At 39.7% G+C, this 24013-nt stretch overlaps 3 protein-coding genes across 6 annotated transcripts; 1 reads left to right on the top strand and 2 right to left on the bottom strand.

Moving 5' to 3' along the window:
- The first annotated feature begins 623 nt into the window (after nucleotides 1-623).
- On the top strand, nucleotides 624-4976 carry tnnt2d (troponin T2d, cardiac). The gene is made up of 12 exons (XM_033635160.2): nucleotides 624-675; nucleotides 786-796; nucleotides 886-903; nucleotides 1008-1029; nucleotides 1115-1172; nucleotides 1261-1377; nucleotides 1450-1527; nucleotides 1625-1735; nucleotides 2705-2817; nucleotides 2920-3010; nucleotides 3391-3428; nucleotides 4788-4976. Exons 1-12 carry the CDS (start codon nucleotides 638-640, stop codon nucleotides 4831-4833), a joined length of 741 nt encoding a protein of 246 aa, XP_033491051.1. The 5' UTR covers nucleotides 624-637; the 3' UTR covers nucleotides 4834-4976.
- A 3-nt stretch (nucleotides 4977-4979) lies between these two features.
- dnm1l (dynamin 1-like) lies at nucleotides 4980-18932 on the bottom strand. Of its 4 annotated transcripts, XM_033635156.2 has the most exons (20): nucleotides 18711-18932; nucleotides 17094-17238; nucleotides 16108-16137; nucleotides 15380-15426; nucleotides 14794-14865; nucleotides 14564-14650; nucleotides 14302-14464; nucleotides 13870-13990; nucleotides 12341-12472; nucleotides 11984-12190; nucleotides 11735-11855; nucleotides 11496-11651; nucleotides 11273-11362; nucleotides 11088-11180; nucleotides 10433-10486; nucleotides 10154-10225; nucleotides 8227-8400; nucleotides 8003-8112; nucleotides 7733-7892; nucleotides 4980-5715 (listed from the first exon to the last, which is right to left on the bottom strand). In XM_033635156.2, exons 1-20 carry the CDS (start codon nucleotides 18810-18812, stop codon nucleotides 5659-5661), a joined length of 2193 nt encoding a protein of 730 aa, XP_033491047.1. In that variant the 5' UTR covers nucleotides 18813-18932; the 3' UTR covers nucleotides 4980-5658. The 4 variants fall into 4 exon arrangements, with proteins under 4 accessions (XP_033491047.1, XP_033491049.1, XP_033491048.1 ...); XM_033635158.2 differs by lacking the exon at nucleotides 10154-10225 and having other exon boundaries at nucleotides 18711-18931; XM_033635157.2 differs by lacking the exon at nucleotides 16108-16137 and having other exon boundaries at nucleotides 18711-18931.
- Nucleotides 18933-19910: 978 nt separating this feature from the next.
- dnajb9a (DnaJ heat shock protein family (Hsp40) member B9a) lies at nucleotides 19911-23286 on the bottom strand. The gene is made up of 3 exons (XM_033634216.2): nucleotides 23125-23286; nucleotides 22389-22624; nucleotides 19911-21772 (listed from the first exon to the last, which is right to left on the bottom strand). The coding sequence occupies exons 2-3, from the start codon at nucleotides 22603-22605 to the stop codon at nucleotides 21336-21338; spliced, it is 654 nt and encodes a 217-aa protein (XP_033490107.1). The 5' UTR covers nucleotides 22606-22624; nucleotides 23125-23286; the 3' UTR covers nucleotides 19911-21335.
- Between the last annotated feature and the right edge of the window lie 727 nt (nucleotides 23287-24013).

Here is a 24013-nt window from a genome sequence, read left to right as displayed (position 1 = left end):
TGGCCACCCTTATGACTAATTTTTCATGGGGCGCCACTGTTTTCAGACACTAAACACAAATTGCTCTGATACAAAATATATCAAATATTTGTCGAGTGACTACATGAGTTGGAAGAAACGCAGCACATTTACTTGAATATTGTGTTTCAGAGCAATTGGGGGTTCTTTTTTGCTACTTTTTAATTCTGTTTCAACACATGTCAGAAGGAAATATTATTTTATAATACAGTTACTTAAGTCACCTTCCAGCTGTAGTAACTAGTTACTTTTAAGATTATGAGTTTACATGTAAAACATGAGTGTACAAAAAAGTAATTGGAGCTACAACACTGAAATGCTTTTTACAGTTTGCAACATTGTTGATGCTTAAGTACAACTTGACTCTAATACTTCTAAGTTGTTCTAGTTAATTGTTTTGTACCTGTAACAGAGTATTTTAGTGTGACATCACTGCCACGGTACTTCCTCCACGTCTGCCACAGCAGCCACAGATATTTGAGCCAGTGCTGACACTCATTGTAAACTGCGTGAACTGTTGCCATCTCATGCTCTGCTATGTTGTTTAATGATTGGAAATATGTGCCGGGCTAAAGATAGGCTAATAGGGATCCATTTTGCAGAGCTCATCCATAACAAAATGTCCGACACAGAAGAAGTCGTGGAGGAGGAAGTTCAGTAAGTGTACTTTTTGTACTTTCATCATGTCAATATTAATATTGTTCTGGATTTTACTATTTATTCATTGTTTTCTTATTCCTCTTGTCAACACTATCGATCCTCTGAAGGGAGGAAGAAGGTAAGAAGGTTGCACCTGTCTGTTTTTATGTACTGTACCTCATTTAATTTAACATGTCACTAATCGTTAATGTTCCTCATCATCATCAGCACAAGAGGAGGTGACAGGTGAGGAAACTTTAATCTCCCCATACAGCTTGTTAATGACTTCTTAAATATACTTGCTGGTCAGTTTTTTCATAATGTCTTCTATTTTCTTTCCCTCGTACCAGATGAATCGAAGCCAAAGCCCAAGTAAGTGTCTTAGCTCTTCTTTAGTTAAGCAGTTAAAACACCATTTATGGCAGAATATACAAAAATAAAATGTTCATTTTCACAGGTTCATGACAAATATCACTGCCCCAAAGATCCCTGATGGTGAAAAAGTGGATTTTGATGTGAGTTGACGACTTTCATCTTCACAGAAACATCCATTTGGATCAGATTTGGCAAACAACATATACACTTTGTTTTTTCTGATGGCAGGACATCCACAGGAAGCGTCAGGAGAAGGATCTGTCTGAGTTGCAGTCTCTCATCGAGGCTCACTTCATCCAGAGGAAGAAAGAGGAGGAGGAGCTCATCGCCCTCGTTAACAGAATCGTGAGTCTCAGTCAAAGAAGAATCATTGTGTCTGGTCCAAATCACTGTGACAGTGCATGTTTCATCTTACAGGAGAAACGCCGTGCTGAGAGAGCAGAGCAGCAGAGGGTCCGGGCAGAGAGAGAGAAGGAGAGGCAGGCCAGACTTGCGGTATGATGTCATTATCCTCATCACTGTCACTACAGCACATCATACCAGACATCACTATCAGTTTCTCCTCTAAATGACTGACCTGTGCTACATACAGGAAGAAAAGGAGCGTAAGGAGCAGGAGGAGCAGCGTAAGAAGTTCGATGAGGATGCTAAGAAGAAGAAGGCCCTCACAAACATGACCCAGCAGTACACTGCTGGACATAAGGTCATTCAACTTCCTGTCACTTACTGTGTTTAAATGTGAAGCAGGGACGGAGAGCGTACTCATAAATGCTACTCAAGCACAAGTCACAGACAAGAGCAGCTCTTTACCTCTTTCTTTGTCACACAGGGTCACTGATCAGGCCATTTCATTCTGATATGATTCATTTAAAGGTGGAGTCAGTGATTCTGGAGGAGGATTGGGATATAAGTTAATATCAAACACATTTGATTTACCATCCCTCTCGCTCCCACTGCCTTTCTCTTTATATATCCATGGCCTTCCACCATGGATGTATAAAGAGAACTGGATACAGAGCTGGAGGTGGGGTCCAGTTCATTCCTATGAGGTTGCTCAGTGGCACATGAAGCCAAAAAAGTTCAACTGCAGCGCATACAATTAGAATTACATTAGAATGATCAGCACTGCCTCTGCATCATTGGGCCCATAGAGCAGGCGCACTAGAGATCTCTGTCGGCCGAACAGGCTACTCCGGTTTAGCCATCCACTCACTTGAATGGGGATGAAATGAATCAAACAAACAAAATATGAAAATGTTCCATCATATCGATGACTACATCAAAATGCTGCTTAAACATACTGCAAACACATCAGTAAAGGCAACAGTAAATACAGTAGGACGGCTAATATGGTGTGCAATAATACAGCAATCAAAGGGCAGCTTTTACTTTGATATTAATCATTCATTTTGCATTTTAGTAATGTTTTGAATGCAGGACTTTTACTTGTAATGGAGTACTTTAACAATATCTATCACTACTTTTAGTTTAGCAAAAGATCAGTATAATTGCTATAGTAAATACTAGTACCAATAGTTTTTATAATACATATTTATATATTTCATTCATATTTTCATTCCCTTGTACTAAAAAGATGGATTAAAAAACAGTGTACACTTTTTGGTTGCATTCAGATTGACTTGTGAGTCTTTTGGTTTTATGACCGACACAGAGTGACAACAGAAGAGGAGGCAAGAAACAAACTGAGAGGGAGAAGAAGAAGAAGATCCTGGCTGAACGCAGAAAGGCTCTGAACATCGATCATCTGAATGAGGAAAAACTCAAGTATGAATGAATGCTAACATTAATGGGATTCTGATGATAAGAATCTTTGGTATCGTTAGATATGAGATATTGTTGATATGAGCTCTGGTTGTTTGTGTTTAGGGAGAAGGCCAACGAGTTGTGGCAGTGGCTGATGGGTCTGGAGGCTGAGAAGTTTGATCTCGGTGAAAAACTCAAAAGACAGAAGTACGACGTAAGTCATCCAGCACACAACAAAATAATGGAAGTTTTTGAATTACTGATGAGGTCCTCTATGAGAAAGAAATGAGGAAGATCTCCCTTAATCATGATGGAGATCACTGAAACACAGGGACTGCAAGACCATGTTTAACACCATATATTACAACTTATATAATCAGCATGTATTCCAGTCTAGAGAAAATGGTAAAGAGAAACAGTCGGTGCTTGCAGGGGCATAATGTGACATATTAAACATGCCTGGCAAATGACAGGTTAAAGTGATATGAGAGGGTAGAGGGCTTTCCAGTTCCTGTTGACAGCCTCTGCAGGCTTTATCTAGCATCATATCTGTGTTCTTTTTAAAAGCGTTTAAAAGTGTTTGTGTTATTGCAGATCAACCAGCTTCTTGCTCGAGTCCAGGACCACCAGAGGTATGAACACAAAACTCACATCTCCAGAAATGTTGTACGACTTTCCATAATGCCAGCTGTCACTCCCTACCATTTCACATTTACCCGTTGTTATATACTTGGAAGGGTACGAGATCACAGAGTGCAATCACTTACAGTAAAGTCTTTGAATGTTAAAATACAGATACTCAAACTGCAGATTAGCCACGATCTGTACTGGAAGAAGTACTCAGTATAAAAATACTCGATTACAATCAAATTTCTGCATTCAAAATGTTGATTAAGTAAAAGTACTCATGTATTATCAGCTAAATGTACTTTAAGTGTCAAAGTAGTCATACTGCAGTACTGTAGAATGGCTTTTTCCACTGTGATACATTATTACAGAACATTGTAATTCATCATTATGGAGTTTTTTTTAATACTTTGTATACTATACTATATTATACTATACTATATTATATAGGTATATTAGTACTTAAGTACTGCATCATGTTTTTTTTTTTAAAGTAAAGTACCTATAAGAGAAGATATAGAATAGATATATAGAAGTAGCAAGTAGCATACTTGAGAAAAAGTGCCACCACTTGCCACAACCCTCTGAGACCAGTCATCCCTCACTCATCTCACTCATCTCAAACACTGGCATATCTTTATGAATGTCCTTGCTCACTTTGTTAAAACAGCCATCAAATGTTTTATGTTGCATCTCGCATGTTCTGCATGGGAATCTAGTTCAATGGTTTCCAACTGGTGGGTCACGGTCCAAAAGTGTGTCTCAGGTTCATTCTGAATGGTCCGCAGGTGACTCACGAGTGTCAAATTTGCAAAAAAAAACCCCACACTTTATTTTTAAGTACAGTGAATGTTTGGCCAACAGCTTTAATTCTGAAGTGCTGTTCCCTGCTGTAGAGTGAGTGACTAACGGACAGCTACTTGACAGATACAGCAAACTAGCTCAGTGACATGGCCAAACACAAGTATGACTCTGAACTAATGACTAAGGAGAAATCTGGACCCTTAGGCTCGACCAGTTGGGAACCACTGATCTAATTGATATGAGCTGAAATCAGCACACATAAATTGAACTCTTTCAAAACTACAAAGTAAATAAACTGTCATTTTATTTGCAATGTCATTAGCGTGACAAATCCTCACTGTATTCTTACAATTTAAAAAAAAACTTATTTATGTCAGAACAAGTCTGAGACAGAGGATGTGTCTGTATTTACCATCAACACTGTACAAACCAAAGCACACCCTGTTCACTGTTCTGTGTACTGATCGACTGAGTGCTGCAGCGAATGACCCCCACTTGTCATTAACCTACATATTGCTGTGCTTAGCATTTGGCTTTAATCTTTCCCTGCATCCTTTCAGCGCCAAAGGACGTGGCAAGGGCAAGATGGGCGGCCGGCTGAGGTAAAGGAGCAGCCAGACGGGAACGAAGCAGACCACGACACCAGTGATCAGCCCATGTGTCTATTATACCTGTATTCATTATTCTGTTGTGTTGGGTTACATGTCAATCATCATGATATCAAAACAATAAATAAGTCATTACATCCACTCTGCAGATTGTCTGTTTCTGTGTAATTAAGTCCAATGTACAGTGACATGACACATTACAACTCCAGCAGCTTTTCCTGACAGCTCTTGAATGTACCGAAACCTCTAAAAATTTCTCAGGTAACTTGTTGAAACATGTTAACAAAGGGACAAATATGGGTCTGATGTAAAATAGTTTCATGTCAACATACAAATAATACTGTTACCAACAGAAAACAGAACAATGTGTACAAATGTTGGGGCTTATTTCCCAACAAACATATCTGAATTAAGTGCATTTGTTTGGTACACAAGTCCAGAAAAAGATCTGACATGATAAAGAGAGCATCTCCATGTTGTAGCATGTTTCTAGCTTTAATTCAAACGTACATTAAGAAGAGACATTCCTCAGCAAGGCTCCACATAGTGGTGATGCATAATGTTATCTATTTATTTTTATTTTAATTACATAAGAAAAATATAATAATCTAGGACAGAAGCACGTGTGATGCTGATGTTGAGGAGCTGATATAAACTGCCCTTCGTTAAATCTGAGTCCTTACTGTACATTAAAACTATGTCTCCATATACACATATCCACAGCAGTGTGTTTTCAAGTTGTTTCGTCTCAGCGGCCTGAGGAGCAGAAACTGTTGGATGGTCCGTGTCGGGATGAAGAGAGCCTGCTGAAGAGAGGCCGCCCTCACCACAAGTGGGTTTCTCTGATCTCTGCGATCACCTGGCTGGCTTTCTGCAACGCCTGGACACAGAAATTTAAAAAAGGGTGTAAATGAAAAAACTCTGTATTATTCCTGTTCCCTCAGCTCATGCTTTTTTGGGTACACATACAGTTTCTACATCAGCTAGTACTTATTTGAGACATATTCATGTTATTAAGTTGTAGTTTCTCTAAACTGTCAGGTGCCCATGTGGACAATGAAACTGTTTTTGCCTGCTGTAATATTTCTTCCTATCCATACTGGCCACTTAAACGATTCCTTCCTAATGTGCCTACAATAAAAGCGATGGGGGACAAAATCTACGCTCCTTGTTCTGAGCAAAACTGTATTGTAATGTAATATATACAAAGCAAATATGAGCCATCTAAATTAGTCAAATCTAGACAATGTCTTCTAAAGTTACAGCCTTTTTAGCACAAAATTCCCTCTTTGTATTACCATCGTTTTGCTGCAGCTTAACAAGAAAGAGTTTTACACTAAAAGACTGTGGGCCCTAACTTACACCCACTGCAAAGTGGCGCAACACAACTCAACTCACAGCTAGTTTCAGACTGATGCAGTTGTCGATTTCATTGCTAGTGCCCATGTTGTTTAAATAGCAAATGCACTTGCACCCATGGGCATGTTGGTGTGGTAAGATACTTTGTTGGAGTATTGCTTTGCTTTACTTACTGAGACAGACAGACAGATACTTTTATTTGTCCCTGTGGGGAATTGGTTTGAAACACAATCACAAAGTCACCATCAATATACACAAACCAATGTCAATACCAAATTTGAGGCAGCAGAAAGTGATCGCACCATTGACCCACAGAAACCTGGTCTTAAGTCAAAGGCAGTACTTTCCTGCTATTTAAAGCATAATTCAGACAGTGAGATATGCCAACATAGGTGGGTTCACAATGTGTGTGCACTCTGCTTGTTACACACAGGGATGCACAGATGGGTCGTGGGTGGGAGAAATAAAACATTCATGAGGAAATAATCAATAACCTCTCTAAAATGTGAACACAGCAGAGCAGAGAGCAGAGCGCAGAGCTCCCCATTAAGAGAGACGCTGTGAACATTTACACGAGAGGCAGAGTAACTTCATTGATTATTTCAGTTGCTAAAAGTTTAGTTCTGTTTCCTCTGTCAAAGTTCATAACTACATGTTTTATTTTTATTTTTCTAAGATTATTTTTTGGCTTTTTGCCTTTATTTGATAGGACAGTTTAAAAGGGGGAGAGAGAGAGGACGACATGCAGCGAGGGGCCGCAGGCTGGAGCAGAGCCTGTGTCTGCTGCAGCAAGGACATTGCCTTTGTCTGTGGGACACCTGCTCTACCCACTGAGCCACTGAGCACCCCCAGTTTTTTAGTTTTGCTGCTTAAATGTCCCACAATATTTGATGCAGTGACATTAGTGCTTTTATTGTGTTACTTTCAGCAGAAAACCACTCACTTCTCCAATGGGAGGTGATGCTCTGATTGGTTGAATTCGTGTGATTAACACACCTGTGATTAATTTAAGGACTAAATACAATCCTTTTGCCCCTTGCACCCTACTTTACACCCAGATTATGTGCTGTTTAACCAGCAAAAGCTGAACACACCCTAAATGCACTTTGGATCAGGCATTATAGATCATTTAAATAGGGCCCTGTGACTTAAGTCTGCCACTTGATTCGTCTCAATCAAACTGCTGAAGCCTCAAATAAACTTCAGAAAAAAAACCTTTCAACGTATTTTTGAGAACCATGGATTTTGTCCAGCATCACTTACACTGAAATCACTTCATGAAAAACTCCTGAAGCGCTCATATGGGCACTGGACTATTGTTTAAAGACAGACTTAATTATAAACTTTGAATCAATCCATTTAAGCTTCAAATCCCTTCATGTCTTAACTTCTTATAATTTATAAGGTCAGATGGCTTTATTCGTTTGTTGTACTAGAAGAGTTGAAGTGGCGCGTAAATGTTTTCATGAGCAACGAGCATATGACTGATACAGGATCTTGTTATGGCGATCCGAAGTGACACTTGATGAATCTGTTACCTTGAGCATGTCAGCGGCCTCGTTGCGCCTCTGAGCCATGTCCTCGGACTCTGTCAGCAGGTCAGTCAGCAGGCTCGTCTTGTATAACTGACCCACCAGCTCACTCTGCAGGCAGTCTTTCACGTGGTTCACCAGGAAGTGCATCACAGCCTTCGGTACACTGAGGCCAAACAACAACATAGGTGAAGAGACAGATCATGTCAAGATTTCAAAGATCGCATCATGGTGGGTGAAAACAAAAAAGAAAAGTGAGGCTGATTACACGTGTACCTGTCCTGGATGTTTTTTCGTACAATAAGAAAGTATGATTTGATGAGTCTCTCGATGACCTCACAGTCCCTCTGCTCCCGGGCAGACAACTTCCGGGACACTGGAACAGGCTGGGAATGATATTGCATCAAATGAGTTTGAGTCTGTTGCAAAATCACTGATATAAATGGTCAGGGACTTTCTCCAAAACCTATTCATCATGTTTACAAATGCACAGTACCCACCACATCTAGCAGGTTGACAGCATGGCCCTTCTGTGGGCTCGCAGGAAGAGGCTGGAGCGTGGCCCTGTCACCACCTGCTGCTTCCTCTCCCTTCTTCAACATGCCCCTCCAGTTCCCCGTGCCGCCGTCTGCCTGCTCGCTGACAGGGCCGCTCTGAGAGCCGCCGGCTGCTGCCTGAAAGGAGGGGAGAGACGGGGAGTTAGGACGTGTTAAGCATCTTGCACAGGGTTGCATGCTCAGGAACAAATACAGGAAGAGAATATTAATGTTAACATTCAAAACAAGTTTCAGATCGTAGCATGCAAAGGCCTTCTTTGACTTCACTGCAAAGAAGTTAATCTAGAGTTTTGTTCATTCCTCTAAATTAGAACTGAACAAATTGGAGGACTGTTGGAAAACACTGACAGGTAGAGAGCATAGAGGATATAACCCAGGGTTAGGATTGGATGATATGAAAATAATCGCAGGGTTCTCACACATTTTCATAGACAAGATTTCTGAAATTTTCCATGACTTATCAAGGACCCATAATAGAATTCCCATGACCATTTACAGCGTATAACACAAACAGAACTGTGTAGTATAAATAATCCAAATGTTAATTACAATATTCTAGGCGGTCTGCGGACACGGAGCAGTAGAGCTCACTGAGTGGGGGAGTGACAGCCGACTCCTTGGTTCACTTGTTCGAACAAGAATGTTCCGTACCTTCAATCTACCAAGCTCTACTTTTACAGCAGAGTGCACATCAGTGCTCCGAGTGGCAATCAAGAGCCCTGAGTTGCCCCTGTCAATTGCTCAGTCTCAAAACTGCGGTACAATTTAAAAGTAGTGGGGCACTGGTATGGAAACTTTGGGATTTATGACCCTACATGATACATCACTCTGTCACAACATTTTATTTTTGCCCCACTTGCCCGGCATTGTTTCCAGATATCAGATTTAAAGTCTATTCAAAATTAAATCCAGCAAGCTGGCATACACGGAGGGAGACAAATGTGGAGAGAAATCAGAAACGTACGTGAAATAAAACAAAGTGTCACGACACAGTGACAAAGAAGGTCATCCGTGGAAGATAAGTGTGACAATTTTATTACACATGACAAAATTCGGTGACTTTTCCAGGCCTGGAAAATGAGATTGGGGTTTTCATTACTTTTTCAGGTTTACCATGACTGTGGGAACCCAGAAAATATCCTGAAGTAAGAGATTTTACTGTAATTTCTCCTGAGAAGTGACAACCCTCTTACTCTGTGGTTGTGTAAGGTCATTGCAGCAAATATTGCAAATCAATAAGCAGTACTAATTTAAGATAGTAAAGGATTTACATGACTAAAATGTAATATTTTCTCATTAATCTGATGAAGTAGGTTTATTTCTCAGGTAGTTCATTTACCAGATAAGCTAGCGGGAGATTTTTCCATCTGGTTATTTTATCTGATTTTTTTTTTCAATTACATTTCAAAAAAATGTACTGTACTGCTGTCTCATTATACAATTATCTCATTATACAATTACATATACAGTGATAAATCATGTTGTTCCATATCGCCCACTCCTACCATGGCTACTAAGGTTTTTTTTTGTTAATTCAAGTAAAACAGCACATGCCAAATGAGCAGAATTTTAATAAGCAATATTATATTAGCTGTGTTTCATCTGACAGGAGCAATCAGCATGCAGCAAAAAGGGGTTAGATACAGATAGTGAGTGAAGGTCGAAGGTCATCATCCAGTTTATGTGGGGTGAAAACTCCCCCTCAAATCCCACCATAGGACTCCAGACATGATTTGGGTGAATTTAGAAGAGTACAAGACTTCCCAATGGAATCTGAACACAGTGTAAACTGTGATATAATGACAACAGTCAGGGCTTGTGGGTGGGCAGAGGTTAACATGTGGGCAGGCAGTGAGGTAACAGGACACACCTTGGTGGCCTCGCCCTCGAGAGCAAGAGGCTCAGTGGGAGACAGAGACTGCCCACCGGGGCCTTTAAGGGACTAGAGAAGGACAACATCATGAAGACAAGAGTGGACAGAAAACTGGCAGGAGCTCCAGACAGAGTTTTGCAGGAAACTTTATATAATGTGAAGAGAACAACTGTGTTAGATTTAATATAGAAGAGTTGTTGACTGAATCTGTATGTGCAAGAAAATATGTTAAAGCCTGTTACAAAGAAACAGAAAAATATTGAAGGCTGACTGTACCTTGTCTCTGGGGACGGCAGAGGGCAGATCTCTCATTCTGTTGCGTCTCTGCTCCTATTGAAAAGAAAGTTTGGAAAATGCAACTCTTACAAACATCATATAATAAGTCTTGTTGAATGTGATGTCACCACAGACGTCCTAATATGATTATAACTGTTTCTATGATAGGTTTGCAGAGAAGCACAATGGATTTCTGCTCAAATAATATTGTAACACATTGAAAGTGTCTTAATTTTGATTTCAGGAAACTTCTAAAGGAAAACATTTATTCACTGTGTTGTGTCAAAGGTTTGCTAAATGTTCAATGTAATCCTGTTCAGCGTGACCCTGACTATAACCATGTTAAATCAGGAGTTATTTTACAGCACAGTTTTTAAAGAAATTAAGGGGAAAGTCAGCTTAAATTACATTTAACACATTGATGATTTCCTCACATTTTAACTGTTGTAAAAGAAAAGAAAATGCTGCAGCGGCTGTTGTTGGATTACTTTAATGAAAGAAGGACAAATATGTCAGATGGTGCAGCGAAAAAGTTTAAAAGTCACATACACTAGTAAACGACACAGAAGAAAAGTATTTCAAGCCTTGATTAAATGTTTAATAGATGATTTATGTGGAGATAGCTTCCATTGAAAGAGGCGTAACACCGTCTTACCTCTATGTTATTGTTCATGAGGCCACAGGCATCAGCAAAGTCAGGGTGCTTGGTGTTGATATAGGCCAGCTCAATGGCAACCAGATTGTGAACCTGAAAAAAAAAAAAAAAAAGAATCATTACTAAGATGCCCATGATCTTAAATGGTATTTAATGTGAATTGTAAATTGTGAACAGGTCCTGACCATTTCATTGGTGACTGGGAGTCTCTTTCTGAGTAACGAGGTGACCACTTCGACGATGGCATCATGGAGCTTTGGAAACCTCAGCAACTCCTGCAGAGATAAACAAATGTCAGAACAGGGATGTGGTTTGTGTAAAAAGAGGTGACATCAGTTTGTGGATTCACAGCACACCTCTATACTTTAGTTTTTAATTTTAATGTACATGTGTCAGCATGTTTCTCACCTGTGTGCTGTAGTTGCTGCAGTGCTGGATAATCCTCTGCATCTCCTCATGAACCAGCTCCACGCAGCGCAGACTGGGCTCCTCCAGGCGTTTGACCTGCCGCTTCACCAGCAACTCAAACGAAACCTCAGGCACAAATAAAGCAGGCCTTGGGCCCTGTCAAACACAATGAAACCTTAAGTCTTCAAGCTGCCATTTGAAAACACATATTACAAGTTAAAGAAGGAGCAGAAACCCACCGTTGCGTTTCTGATTGCTGTGAGCACATCAATAGTTGTTAGACCACCCAGAGGATCGACTGACTCCAACGTGCGACCAAATGTTTCATGAAATATATAACAGATTCTTGCTCCACCACATCTGAAAAACAAGAGATGAAACCATTAAACATACAGGCTTAAGTTTACCTAGAGCAGTCCAGAGTTTTGATGTTGGCACCCTTTAGTGGTGTATGAAGGTACGTGCAACTGAAGGGTTGTGTAACTCACAGTTCAGCTGTCTCTATGTACTTGGCCGTGCCCTCTATGGTGTGGCAGTACTCTGCAGCAAACTTGGTGATGAGCTGCAGCAACGTGGCGCTCTTGTCTTCGACAGGTTCACCATAGCTGTTGAGTAACGACTGGTACTGCGCTGCCAGCACGTTGATCCTCGTCTTCAGCTCAGGAAGACAGTCTCTGATGTGGTGCATGAGTAACCTATGATGAAATTATAGAAAACAGTTTGACAGGAAAACAGGACAGGAGATTTGTTACAGATGACAACAGTGTAAAAACATGAAGGATTTAGAGGTCTCAGAGGAGGATTTGTCGTACAGAGAGTAAAGATCAAAGTGATACATAAATTACCTGTTCAGTGTTCTGGCCAGATATTTGGTTCCATTTCTGTTTGCAAGGGAGGGGTACTTCTTTTGTAGGAAGGCATATTCATCACGGATGGCGTCTGCCACCAACTTCTTCTGATTAATATCCAGCTGACTCCTAAGAAAATGGTCAAACAAACAAAAAACAATCATGGAGGTGAGTTTGTGTTAGACGTGGCTTTTAGTGTATGACCACCTCCACCCACCATGTGACTACAAACTAGCATCATTGACACAAACTGTCAAGGATCAAGGTGATAATAGAGGAAATGGTGTATGAATCTGGTCAAAGGGCTCCATTTTCAACACGATAATTTGCTATGAAAATGTGAATGTTTGGAATAATTGAAATTGTAGAGAACCGCAAGAATAGCTAGTTACTACATGGCTTTGTTGAATACTCTGAATAGCAGACCATCACCATGGATGCAGTTGTGATCACAGAGACTTAGCAAAAGCAATAAAATAATTTTCAAAAGAACATTTTGTGTCAAATTATTGTTTTCTGACGAAGGTAACCGTGTAATAAGCTGGACGAAATGAATGAAGATTCAAGCCCATCGCGTTTGGGTCCTGCATCACCCTGTTGGGGTTTTAATCGCCCGGCTAGCTGTACATTATCCCTGAGATAGTCAGGAAGCCCCAGATGCAACTGAGTGATGACATTTTTTTCTCTGCGCCCTCGTCTCTTTAAATTGTTCCGATTAAGGAGAGAGTGTGTGAAGCCACATGTGGCTGTCTGAAGGAAAAGCGCAACACCCAATGTCTTTTTTCATAGTGCTTCGGCTTTTTTGTGGCCGCTTAACACTTCTAGTTGAAAATCCCTGAAATTGCAGAAAGGCGCTGGTGTCGTCACCACCACTCCTTTAGCTACTGTCTCTCCCAAACTGTAGTAAACATTGGTCAGAAACAATCAAAAAAAAAAGCGGAAAAGCCCATTTGTGGGAGCAGATCGGCTAGATGCTGAATATTGCTAGTGAGTATGGTGCTTTTATCAGAGTACGTGTTGTAAGCTTGTTGTTAAATGTGCATTCAGCCCTTAATGTAGCGTTACGTTAGCTACTTAGCTGACGTTAATGTCAAGATCTTGTTGTCATAAAATCAAAACCTGCATGCCATTAAAATAACACTGGGAGCACTTTTTTATGAAGTGCTCCCCAACAACAACGCTAGGTGGACACACACCTTCAGAGCCACCAAATATGCACACCGCGAGTCCTTCTTGCCAAATGCAAAAAAGGTTACTGAATGTAAAGCCTACTTTGCTGAAGCCATACTCCCATGGTATTATACTTTATTATATTTACTTTATTTTTTCTGTAGATGTGCATTTTAAACCATGCTGTGAATAAAAGTCCGTGCCATCTGTGCTCTGCTTCACCCTGCAGTTTTCATGATTTTGTGGTGACGCCAAAAACAATCTTCACTCCACTGACAATAAAAGTTTGTCTGGTCCCTCCTTCTGTCCTTACTTCCTCCCTGTCTAATTAATGTGGCACAAAAGTTCAGTGTTACCTGTTAACAACTCCAATAATGCCCAGTTTGACAGGAATGACCCTGCCCATCAGTACGTCCATGGCATCTGTGCCAGCATCCATCAGATCCAGCTTGGTCACCACTGCTAGTGTCCTCCTGCCTGAAGACAAAGACATCATACACATGTGACTACAAGAAACACCACAGAGGCAGGAATACAAAGAGTACATGACAATAAAGTCAATAGAATAAGCTGATGACACAATTCAAGTAAAAAACAAGTCAAGTAAATTGTAATCATATAGCTCAATATCACAAACTTGCCCCAGGGGGCTTTACAATCGTACAGCATATGACACCCTCTATCTTTAGACTCTCCCCCCAAAAACTTTTAAGGGGGAAAAAGAGGAAGACACCTCAGTAGGAATAACTGAGAAAAGTGATGAAATTAGAAACAAGACAACCATTTACCATCAGGGTCAACCTCGCGGGCCACTTTAAGGGCCTCTGAGGTTGCCATGTCTGTGTTGGCAGCAGTCACAGCCAGGATGATGGAGTTTGGGTTGGAGATGAATTTGAAGATCAATTCTCTGATCTGGAGCTCGATGTCTTTGGGCTGGTCTCCTACCGGTACCTGTTTTAACAGAAAAAAACACACATTGACTTCAAACCATAAAATTAATGCAGGGTCATTCGAGTTCATAGAGGGAAGCCAACGGGAAAGTTATCTCACCTTTGTAATGCCAGGAAGGTCCACCAATGTGAGGTTCACAACGTGTGGTGAGAAGATTTTCAGGTGAATGGGTTCATCACTAATACCCTAGGGAAAAAAACAGGCAGATATTGCTTCAGAGGTCGACTCAGGTTGATGCTAATATTTGGAAATTATCCAGTTTCTCAGTGGATATCACTTCTTGTTTGGCAACTTTTGACGTTCCCTCTTAATGGCTGTAATTAGCATACCTTGTTATCACCAGATATTCTGTCCGTTTCTGCTTCAATTTCTTTCCGGATCTCCTCAAAGTCTGTGTAAATCTGAAAGAGAAGTTAAAGCATAAATGGTAAAAATCTTCATATTTTACTTACATAATTGTGAGCAGGAGTTTTTGATATTCAAGCAACAATAACATACAGTAACAATAAATAGGACAGTGATTATTTTTCAAAGGGACTTCTTATTGTGTCATGAGGCTATCAGCAAATCAAAGGGCTTCTTTGTTCACACTTCAGGAACTCTGTAGAGCTCATGACACACAGTTCAACCTTAGAGAACACTGACACAAATATTTTTAACAACTGAGAGGGTGTGTGCCTGATCTCAATACAGATTAACGATGTTGCTGTTGTACAGTCAGCATACCACAAACTTAAGAATGTCCTGCAGCTAATCCTTACATGTCAGTGAATCAATACAGGAAACAGAACAAGGGTGTTTGATCATTAAACCCAGTTCATCAAATATTCAAGTGTTTCTATATTCAGTACAGCAGTGGAGGGAGACTTCATTCAGCGTGTTGTTTTCTGGCAAACACGAGGGCAACAACTCTACCTTGTTTTTGGTGTGTAGAAATTTGCCCCACTCCTCTCCTTCGATGCCTGCAGAAATACAAAGTCAAGGACAGATGTTTCAGTTTCTGACGTGACAGATGGGGCCTTGAGAGCAGTGTTACTATTATTATCACTAGTGCTAAGTCTCATGGGAGGAATTCTCTGTTGGCAAAGATGGGATGGAAAAACTCCTCAGAGCAAAAGATCCACAGCTGAGGAGTTTTTTAAAAAAAAAAGTGTAAGAGTGGAACAACTGTTGTTTTCACACAACAGTAATGGAAGCATATTAAAGCCTAAAGCAAAAAAAAAAGTGCAGTTTGGGAAGCAGGGACCTAGAGTGTGTTTAAAAACAAAGTAATTATCTCAGCTGCAATATTCAACATCGCAACAAAAACAAGGAAACAACAATACAAGGGTGGAGTCTGTTAGTCATCTCAGAGGAAGCTGGCATTTGAGGACATCACAGGTGTCATAAGTGGAGTTTTAAACGTGAAGCACAAATGATTAATTTTGAAGGAATCTGCTGATTTTCTTTGTCTAAATTCAACTGACAGAACCCAGCCTAAATCAAGGGGAGGGCTTGAGCTGAATAAAGTGAAACCACGTGGTTTGGCGGCGTCAGAAAAGCTACACAAATGCAGGGCAGGATGGGGCAGAATGGGGCAAAAGAGATGGGGGAGGTTATGTAATATACAAACACAGTAAGGTAAAGAACAAGGAAAAGGAGACCTCTGTAAAGGCGCCCATTTTTCTTGGATTCTGTGGTTAAAGAGAGACGACAGGAAACAAAAGGGTTAGCCCGGCTATCTGCAGCCCCTGCACGACACTCTGCAGCAATGCAGAGTCACTCTGAGGCCATTCCCAGAGGACTGCACTGAATAAATGCTGGGTCTTGGCACATCCCCCCCCCCCCCCCACCCCCTACTGTTCTTTTCACTGAGAGGGGGATGTTATCAGTGTTAAACTGCTGTTCCTTACACAATATAAAAACATACCATAGTTCAATAAATCATTATGGACACTGCAGCAAAAAAGTCTCACAACCACAGAAACTGAAAATCTCTATTATATTTCAGTCTTATGAACTGTGATGCTCTTGACAAGTGAAAGTGAAGCAACGTGAAGTTAGACTGCTGGATTTAAATGACTCTTGACGGCTTCCTGTCTGAATCATGCCCTATCTGCCACATCCCCATACATTCACTTGACAAAGTGGATTGTGGAAGTATACCAACTACTCTGCCTAATGCTACAGTTCCTGACATGACTTCACCATAATCGGCCAGGCCAACATTTCGGCCAGCATTAGCTTATTGCAGATATATAGTATCCATGTTTATATGGCTGATAAGTGACAAGATATTGCAGAGCATAAATGTCAAACAAGGTTTGAGGTTCCTTTACATAGTTTGTCTACTAGGCAACAGTAAAATCAGAATCAGAATCAGTCACACTTGGTATGTTTCTATCATAATTTTAAAAAGTCCACATCAATTTAAAAAAGTACTATAAAGCTTTTTTGTTATCAGATTTTTTTAAATACCCAAATATCAAAATTAGTATTTGTTTCAAACATCCAGAACTGCTCTGGCTATACTGCATGTACCATATAATGTGTATAAATGTAAAAATATCAAATAGCTTAGTTTGCAGGAGAAGATTATCATGCCACAACTCCACAGATACAGAAGCAACAGAGGTGATAGTGATATTACCATTCTCTTCGTTGGTTTTCCTGCGGTCCTCTGCATCGATGTGCACTAGCTGTAGGATAAGGGGCCGGCGTGTGACGATGCCAGTGCCACGTGGCAGGATGTCCCTGCCAACCAGGCTCTCTAAAACCGAACTCTTCCCACTGCTCTGTAGACAATAACAACAACAACAACATCGTAAATAAAACCATGAATGAGGGAGACTGAAGTACTAATGACTCACTGTCCAGAGAAATCTGTTCTCCCATTATGCACATACAGGAAAAACACACTGTGCTGAGGTTGACTGTATTTGACACCACTTATTCATGTGTTACTTCAAATCTATTAGCCTGTTATCACTGCAGGAGCTTCTCCAGGGGGCCTGGAACCATTTCAGGAGCTCAGAACCTCAGGGGTGAAGTCGTCAGGGCTGAACTTCACTCACTGATCGATCACAAGCCTTGCAGCAGCTTCAGCTTGTATGCAGTACTCATTCACACAAGCACTGGGTGGCACTAAGCACAGATTTCTGTCTTTTTGGCATGTGGGTAGAGTAACTCCTAATGAGATCTGGTGAACTGAAATACCTCACTTAGGTCACTTGGCTAGCGATTCCTTTTTATTGGACTGGTGCTGATTTCCTTAGTTGGCGATAAAGGCTGAAATGAAGCAGTAAATCTAGTGCTGTTTTCACTGATATACAGGTAGGTCTATTAATAGACCCAACAGGGATAACCAATACTTGGCATCAGGTCTCAGTTACAGCTGTCCTTAACTGAAGGTCTTTGCCGTGGAGCCCTGTGGAGCCCTGGCAAGGACAAACAAAGTGAATCAGGCATTTAAAACATCCTCTGGCTTGCCTTGTCTCACTGTAACACCATCATACACCTGCCAAAAGGTCTGAGACAGCCACATCCTATTAGCTGACCAGTGAAAGTAAATGTGTTAGACAAAACCTGCCGCTTTAAACCAATTAGGCTTTAATGTGTACACAAGATAGTTTGGTGGACAGTGAGAAAGTGTGCAAGAGAGGAGAGGTGTTAGTGTTTTGGAGCTGTTGAATTGCACTGTGGTATACTGAGAGGTGTTTGTAATATTTTAATTATCTTAATGAGAGTAGATTACAACTAATAACATATTAAAACCTTTAACAAAAGCTGAACATTGTAACCCTTATAAAGGTAGGACTTATTGCAGTGTTTACAAGTTATATTAACCAGGTTTAGTTTTAGTTAAGTGTACCTGATAAAGTGCCAACTAAGAGTACATTTTACTGTGTAAATGAAGGGAGGATATTTCTAAAGCCTAAACCCTTCTATTCTTAATTAATTATTTATTTCCTGGATGGTAATCTGAAGGCTATGTGGACACTTGCTCGTCCCCTGTCAGCCAAAACATAGCTAGCTACGTTGAGTTTAATAGTGAGCTCACATGTAGCTAATGCTAACTTAGCTGCTAACTCAGTTTATCTAGATTTGCGTAAAAAGGGGACACTTATGTAACACAAATCTACACAGGTCTATCACGCCTGCACGAAACTGAAACAAAAACTGAGGTTTACATATCAGATGTAGCCAAACAATAAGTTGGCGCAGGCTAACTAACTTGCTAGCTGTAAAGCCAAGTGACGTTTCTCACCTGAGTTCCCACAACAACTATCTGCGGCAGTTGGATAATGTCTGCGCCGACCGTGTTAAATACATCCTGTAGTTTGTTTATGACAGGTATGAGGGCCTCCATGAGCTCCGGTACTGATCCCGACCTGTCAAATACTTTCTTTAAGCTGCCGCACACGGGTACAAAGTCATTCAATGTCCCTCGGCTAAAAGCTACTGGCGTCTCTTTGGATCTGGGAACAACTGCGCAGACAGTTGGTCACAGTGGAATTATGGGAGTTGGAGTTTCTGGAGTCCGACTCAGAATTCCTGTGGTCGGCGTTTTGCTTGGGCTGAACTACATTTCCTATGCGTGACATCACACTCACGTTCCACCAATGAAAAAAAAGATAATTATTTTTCCTCTACGCAACCGTTACTACGGCTGGTACCAAAATATTTATGCGTGAAACCCACGAATAAAAGCATTCTTACATGTTGAAACCGGTTTGACTTTATTTATCTTATAGGCAGAGACTTAGTTTCTGGAAAATCTGCTAACTGGAACGTTTGTGAATGATAAAAGTACATGTCATATGTTTGAATTTAAAACGTAGTACTATATACCACTGAATTTGTCATCAGTTTTCCTTTAGAAAGTCTTAAGACCTGTTTATGAATTCAACTTAAAATGCTGAAAAATGTTCTTTAAACTTGAATTATTATTGTTATATTGTTCAATAGTTATTCTTTTTAATTATTTAATCAAAATTATAATGTGTACTACTATCACTACTAATCCTAATAATAAAAGTAAACTTTTTTTATAGAGCACTTTTCATACAAGGGATGCAGCTCAAAGTGCTTCACAACAAAAATGCAACACAAAAGCAAAAGGAAAACAATATGAGACAATCACAGGACATTTTATGATAAACAAAATATCAAATAAAAGTAAAGAAAAAGTTCAGTCTAGTAAGAATAGTAAAAATGCCAGAATATATCTAAAAAAACAATAACATTTTTTACATTAATCAAAAACCAGATTAAAAAACTAGGTGTTCAGCTGTTGTTTCAAAAAGGGTCACCGAGCTTGCATCTCTTTTAGTTTTTGGAAGGGTATTCTATAATTTTGGAGCATAGTTTTTGACAGATTTTGCTTCCCTTATCCAGAATATGAATGAACATGACATTGTTACTCTAACACAACATACAGAAATAAGTAAACAGACACAAAGTCCAGTCGCTCTCTACCTTTTATTCCTCAAACACATTTCATACAAAATTGAAAGTGCCATTGAATATTTACAACACCATCAACATAGGAAATAAATATTGCACACTACAATGCAAAAGGAGCACGTCACTGTAACTAGTTCAAAGGTACGAGGTAACGGATGATATGTTAGGAAAACAGTATGAACTGGGAGTTTCATCAGATGAACATTGATGCTTGTATGTACTTATACATACAGTATTTCTTTAACCTTGCAGTTCTGCAGTATTGTTACACTTGGTGTTCATTTTTAAAATAAAATATTTTACACCCTCCATTAAAAAAATAAAACAAACATTGTGACTATTTCAACTTATGAAACCTACAGCACATATTGTAGTCAGCTTATTGTTCAATTGGTCCTCTGCAAATTAGTTCACACATACAACAGTCTTTGTAGTTTGTCTGCCATGCCAGTCACATTTTTTAAATACCTATATTTTAGGATTTTTGGTTAAATGTTAAGGACTGTAGTTGGAAATTTAAATCTAATACGCTACATAATAAAGAATATTAGTACAGGTGTGATTCAGAATTCAGAAACGGTGAGTTTTAAGGCCTCAATCTTGATGTCCTCTGCCAATGTGAGGTACACAAGCACCACCAACAGAACATTACTGACATCACACTTCATTGTATTAATTGAAAGGCTACAGAGTTCAAACATTACTCCATTTACTTCTAACTATCTCCTACTTATATTTTTTACTTTACAGATTGTTAAAATTGCATCTGATGCAGATTTTAACCACAAATGCTAAAATATATGATATTAAAAAATGTGACTGGCAGTGTAAAGTATGTAAATATTTCAACAAGACGTAGTACAAACACCAGTTAAACAAGCCAACACATGGAGAGTCACATTTTCCTTTTTTGTTGACATAAGCTAAACTCAGCTGGCTGCTATTGTTCCACCTTTAGTTGTGTTTTCAGACCCACAATGGGAAAACCTCGCAAAAGAAACTACAAACTACACATAGTAACAGAGTGGAAGCTAGTGATGAACAGATAGGTGAGTATTTCTGTGCCTAACTTTGTGTGATTGCTTTATTTTTGCCCAACAGTCAACCTAACAAATCCCCTATCAAAAAAGGTGCTTTAAAATACTGACAAAATACTCAGTCAGCTTATTTCAACAATAAGTGAAAACCTACTACAATCAAGTCCATGAGTACACACAGGGAAAAGCTTGAACAAAACATAGCTTATTTTATATATGATCTAAGCTAAGTAAACTGAGTTTTCACTGTTGCCTGAATGTCAGATCTTAATGTCACTGCTCAAGTTTCACAGCATTTGAACCAAATGGCTTCCCATTACCAAAATCAATACAACAGTATTGTATCCTGTTAAGGCAATTTTGAGTCATACGTCATTTTACGTTTCATCTTAAGATGCAGTACAGTCTGTGTACGTGGTTACCATGTTTCCTCTGCGCTGTGTCACTGTTCTACAGTGTTGTTTCGATGCACCATGAAACCGGTTGTCAGTCTGTTTGGCGTGTCTGTCAAAGGTAAACATTCTCTCTATGTCGTCATACATGTCATCAAAGATACCTGCTCCGAAACCTCCTTGAAAGTGTCTCTTATGTCTGCTGTGGGAATCCTTGTGGGACCTGGAGTGTTCATCAAAGTGTCTTCGGTGACGGGCGTGCCTGTTCTGGCTGTAAATGTCAAAGTCCTTGAAAATGTCATCAAAGTTGAAGGTGAAAGGCTGGTGGGCGCCCTGTCTGTGCCTGCCTTGCGTCTCCCCATTGAAGTATGCAGAGGTGTCACCAAAATGGTCGTATTCTCTTCTTCTGGTTTCATCTGATAAAGTTTCATAAGCTGCACAAAGAAAAAGGTATGGCTGTGGTGACAAAGGCTTAACTGAGATCATGACAAGTAGGGCTGCAACGATTAGTCGACTAATCGATGACTATCAAAATAAGCGGTGACTATTTCAGTAGTTGACTAATCGGTTCAAGTCTTTTTTCATAGAAAAGTCCTGTAAAAGTACCTCAAAATACTCTTATTGCAGCTTTTTACGTTCAAATATTGGTAGCTTTACACACTCTCCCATGACGGTGAACTAAAACCCTTTGGTGTGAGTATGAAACAAGACATTAGATGACATAATTTTTGGGTTTGGGAGAGAGACACCGCCATTTTTCAACATTTTAACACATTTTTCGATAAATGATTAGTTGACTAATCGAAGAAATAATCGACAGATTAGTAGACAATGAAAATAATCATGAGTTGCAGCCCCAATGACAAGTGTAAAATATGGCAGGCTCAAGCATATTGAACCTCCAGGGTTCTTGACTTGAAAACAAGACAGGCTAAACAATACTTTAATCTCCACGCTGGACAAAATGTTACATAAGTAAGATTATCATTCCAATATATCTGGAAACAATCATTTTTCACACCCAAATGAGAAGGAAATACTCAACAGTACCTTCAGCAATCTCTCTGAATCTCACTTCAGCGTCCGGGCTCTTGTTCTTATCCGGGTGATATTTCATTGCAAGTCTGTGGAAAGCTTTTTTTATCTGTCGCTCTGTAGCATCTTTAGGCACTCCCAGTATATCGTAGTAGTCCTTCTTGGCAAGTATCAGCTCTGTTATCATGAGGACGCACACTGCAAACGTTACAGCAGACTGTGCACTTGCCATGGCTCTGATGTCCCCTGCACTGAAGAGACAAAATGATCAGTTGGTTAACAGTGTGAAAAGGAGTTTGATGCAATAAGGCAAAGGAGTGTATTTAATTTAATATAGTTAATTAGTGTTAACACATCTGGGGAACAACAAGCCACTTAGGTTAACAACTAACCTCTAGATATAATACACACAAATTATCTTTAGCTGTATGACACATATGTTAACTGGTTAATATTGCAATTCAGAGATTGTGTTCTCCCTTTACGTTAACGTTAGCTTGGGCTGGTGATGTAACACTGCACACAACAGTAACATTTACATTTTAATAACCTAAATAACAAAAATGATGCTCCCCTATTGGATATATTACCGCTACAGTAACGTTAGATCATTTGTTAATAAGTTACAAGGTTATATTTGACTGTTTCACCGCCATGTCATCATATATCAACCGTCATTGCTAACGTTAGCTGACGTTGCTAACACCAAGCACAGCCCAGGTATTTCCCTGTCTGTTAAACCCATACTTACCTTTCTGGGGGACCCGAGTGCTGCTTAGCTGGTGTATTGCAGTTCTGCCTAATAAACCCTTCATCCAACGCTAAACATGACAGTGTTTAAATGTTAGCTTAGCTGAGCGTTATCGAGAGGCTTGCCTAGAAGCAGCATCGTTTCTATTTCTTCTTCTACGCTGTCAATGTGTCGGGGTAAGTTGACGTTATGAGTTAGTTCACGGCTGCCCTCTGTCGGTCAGTGCAGGTACTACTCCACTCCTCAAATGTCCGATAGTGACCCTGATGTTGTTGTGAGTGTTCACAGCAACTATGTTTTGGATAGATAAGTCTTACTACTTACTAAATCTTACTATTAATATTATACTATAAATAGTGTGATATTAAACAGTTTACAGAGTACGCCGGTCAAACAAGTTGCTCCTAACCACAGAACACATTGTCTCAGCTTGTCATCATTCCCAACTATTTTGTAAACAGGTGAAAGAACATACTGACTTCTCTCAGTTCACATGTGGATGTAATGTAAAGCAGAAACAGTCACAGAAAACAGAAAAATGTTTTGACTTACACCATTGTCATTATGGCCAAATACCACATGCACAAAGCGAAATTCTTTAAAACCATATAATAATTTTTTGTTGTACTGCAAACACATAGATGTATGAACTCTAAATTTGCAAACGAACTGCTCAACTGTGTAGAAATGTACGTATTAACAGATCCTGAAAATAACATGGTTTACTCTCAAATGAAGACCAAATAACGTTGTTATGTATTATTTATGTTTAATTATCTATAATTTGTGTCTTTTTTTATTTTTATACAATTTATTTTTCAAAATTATAGTCTCCTACTCTTACTTACTCTCACTTAAATTAAATAACTAAAATGCTTAAAAAAGAAAA

Source organism: Epinephelus lanceolatus, chromosome 5, assembly GCF_041903045.1.
Source record: "Epinephelus lanceolatus isolate andai-2023 chromosome 5, ASM4190304v1, whole genome shotgun sequence".
Lineage (NCBI taxonomy): Eukaryota > Metazoa > Chordata > Actinopteri > Perciformes > Serranidae > Epinephelus > Epinephelus lanceolatus.
This window is presented reverse-complemented; position numbering and strand designations above follow the sequence as displayed.

Bases quoted from the DNA above. Each gene is read 5' to 3' on its own strand.
- tnnt2d (XM_033635160.2), top strand. From the start codon at position 638: ATGTCCGACACAGAAGAAGTCGTGGAGGAGGAAGTTCA. The intron at 1,173-1,260 runs GTGAGTTGACGA...TTCTGATGGCAG, and splicing joins GTGAAAAAGTGGATTTTGAT to GACATCCACAGGAAGCGTCA. The intron at 1,378-1,449 runs GTGAGTCTCAGT...TTCATCTTACAG, and splicing joins TCGCCCTCGTTAACAGAATC to GAGAAACGCCGTGCTGAGAG.
- dnm1l (XM_033635156.2), bottom strand. From the start codon at position 18,812: ATGGAGGCCCTCATACCTGTCATAAACAAACTACAGGATGTATTTAAC. The intron at 14,651-14,793 runs GTATGCTAATTA...TTTTTTCCCTAG, and splicing joins GAATATCTGGTGATAACAAG to GGTATTAGTGATGAACCCAT. The intron at 10,487-11,087 runs GTAAGACGGTGT...TCTTTTCAATAG, and splicing joins TCATGAACAATAACATAGAG to GAGCAGAGACGCAACAGAAT.
- dnajb9a (XM_033634216.2), bottom strand. From the start codon at position 22,605: ATGGCAAGTGCACAGTCTGCTGTAACGTTTGCAGTGTGCGTCCTCATG. The intron at 21,773-22,388 runs GTACTGTTGAGT...TTCTTTGTGCAG, and splicing joins ATTCAGAGAGATTGCTGAAG to CTTATGAAACTTTATCAGAT.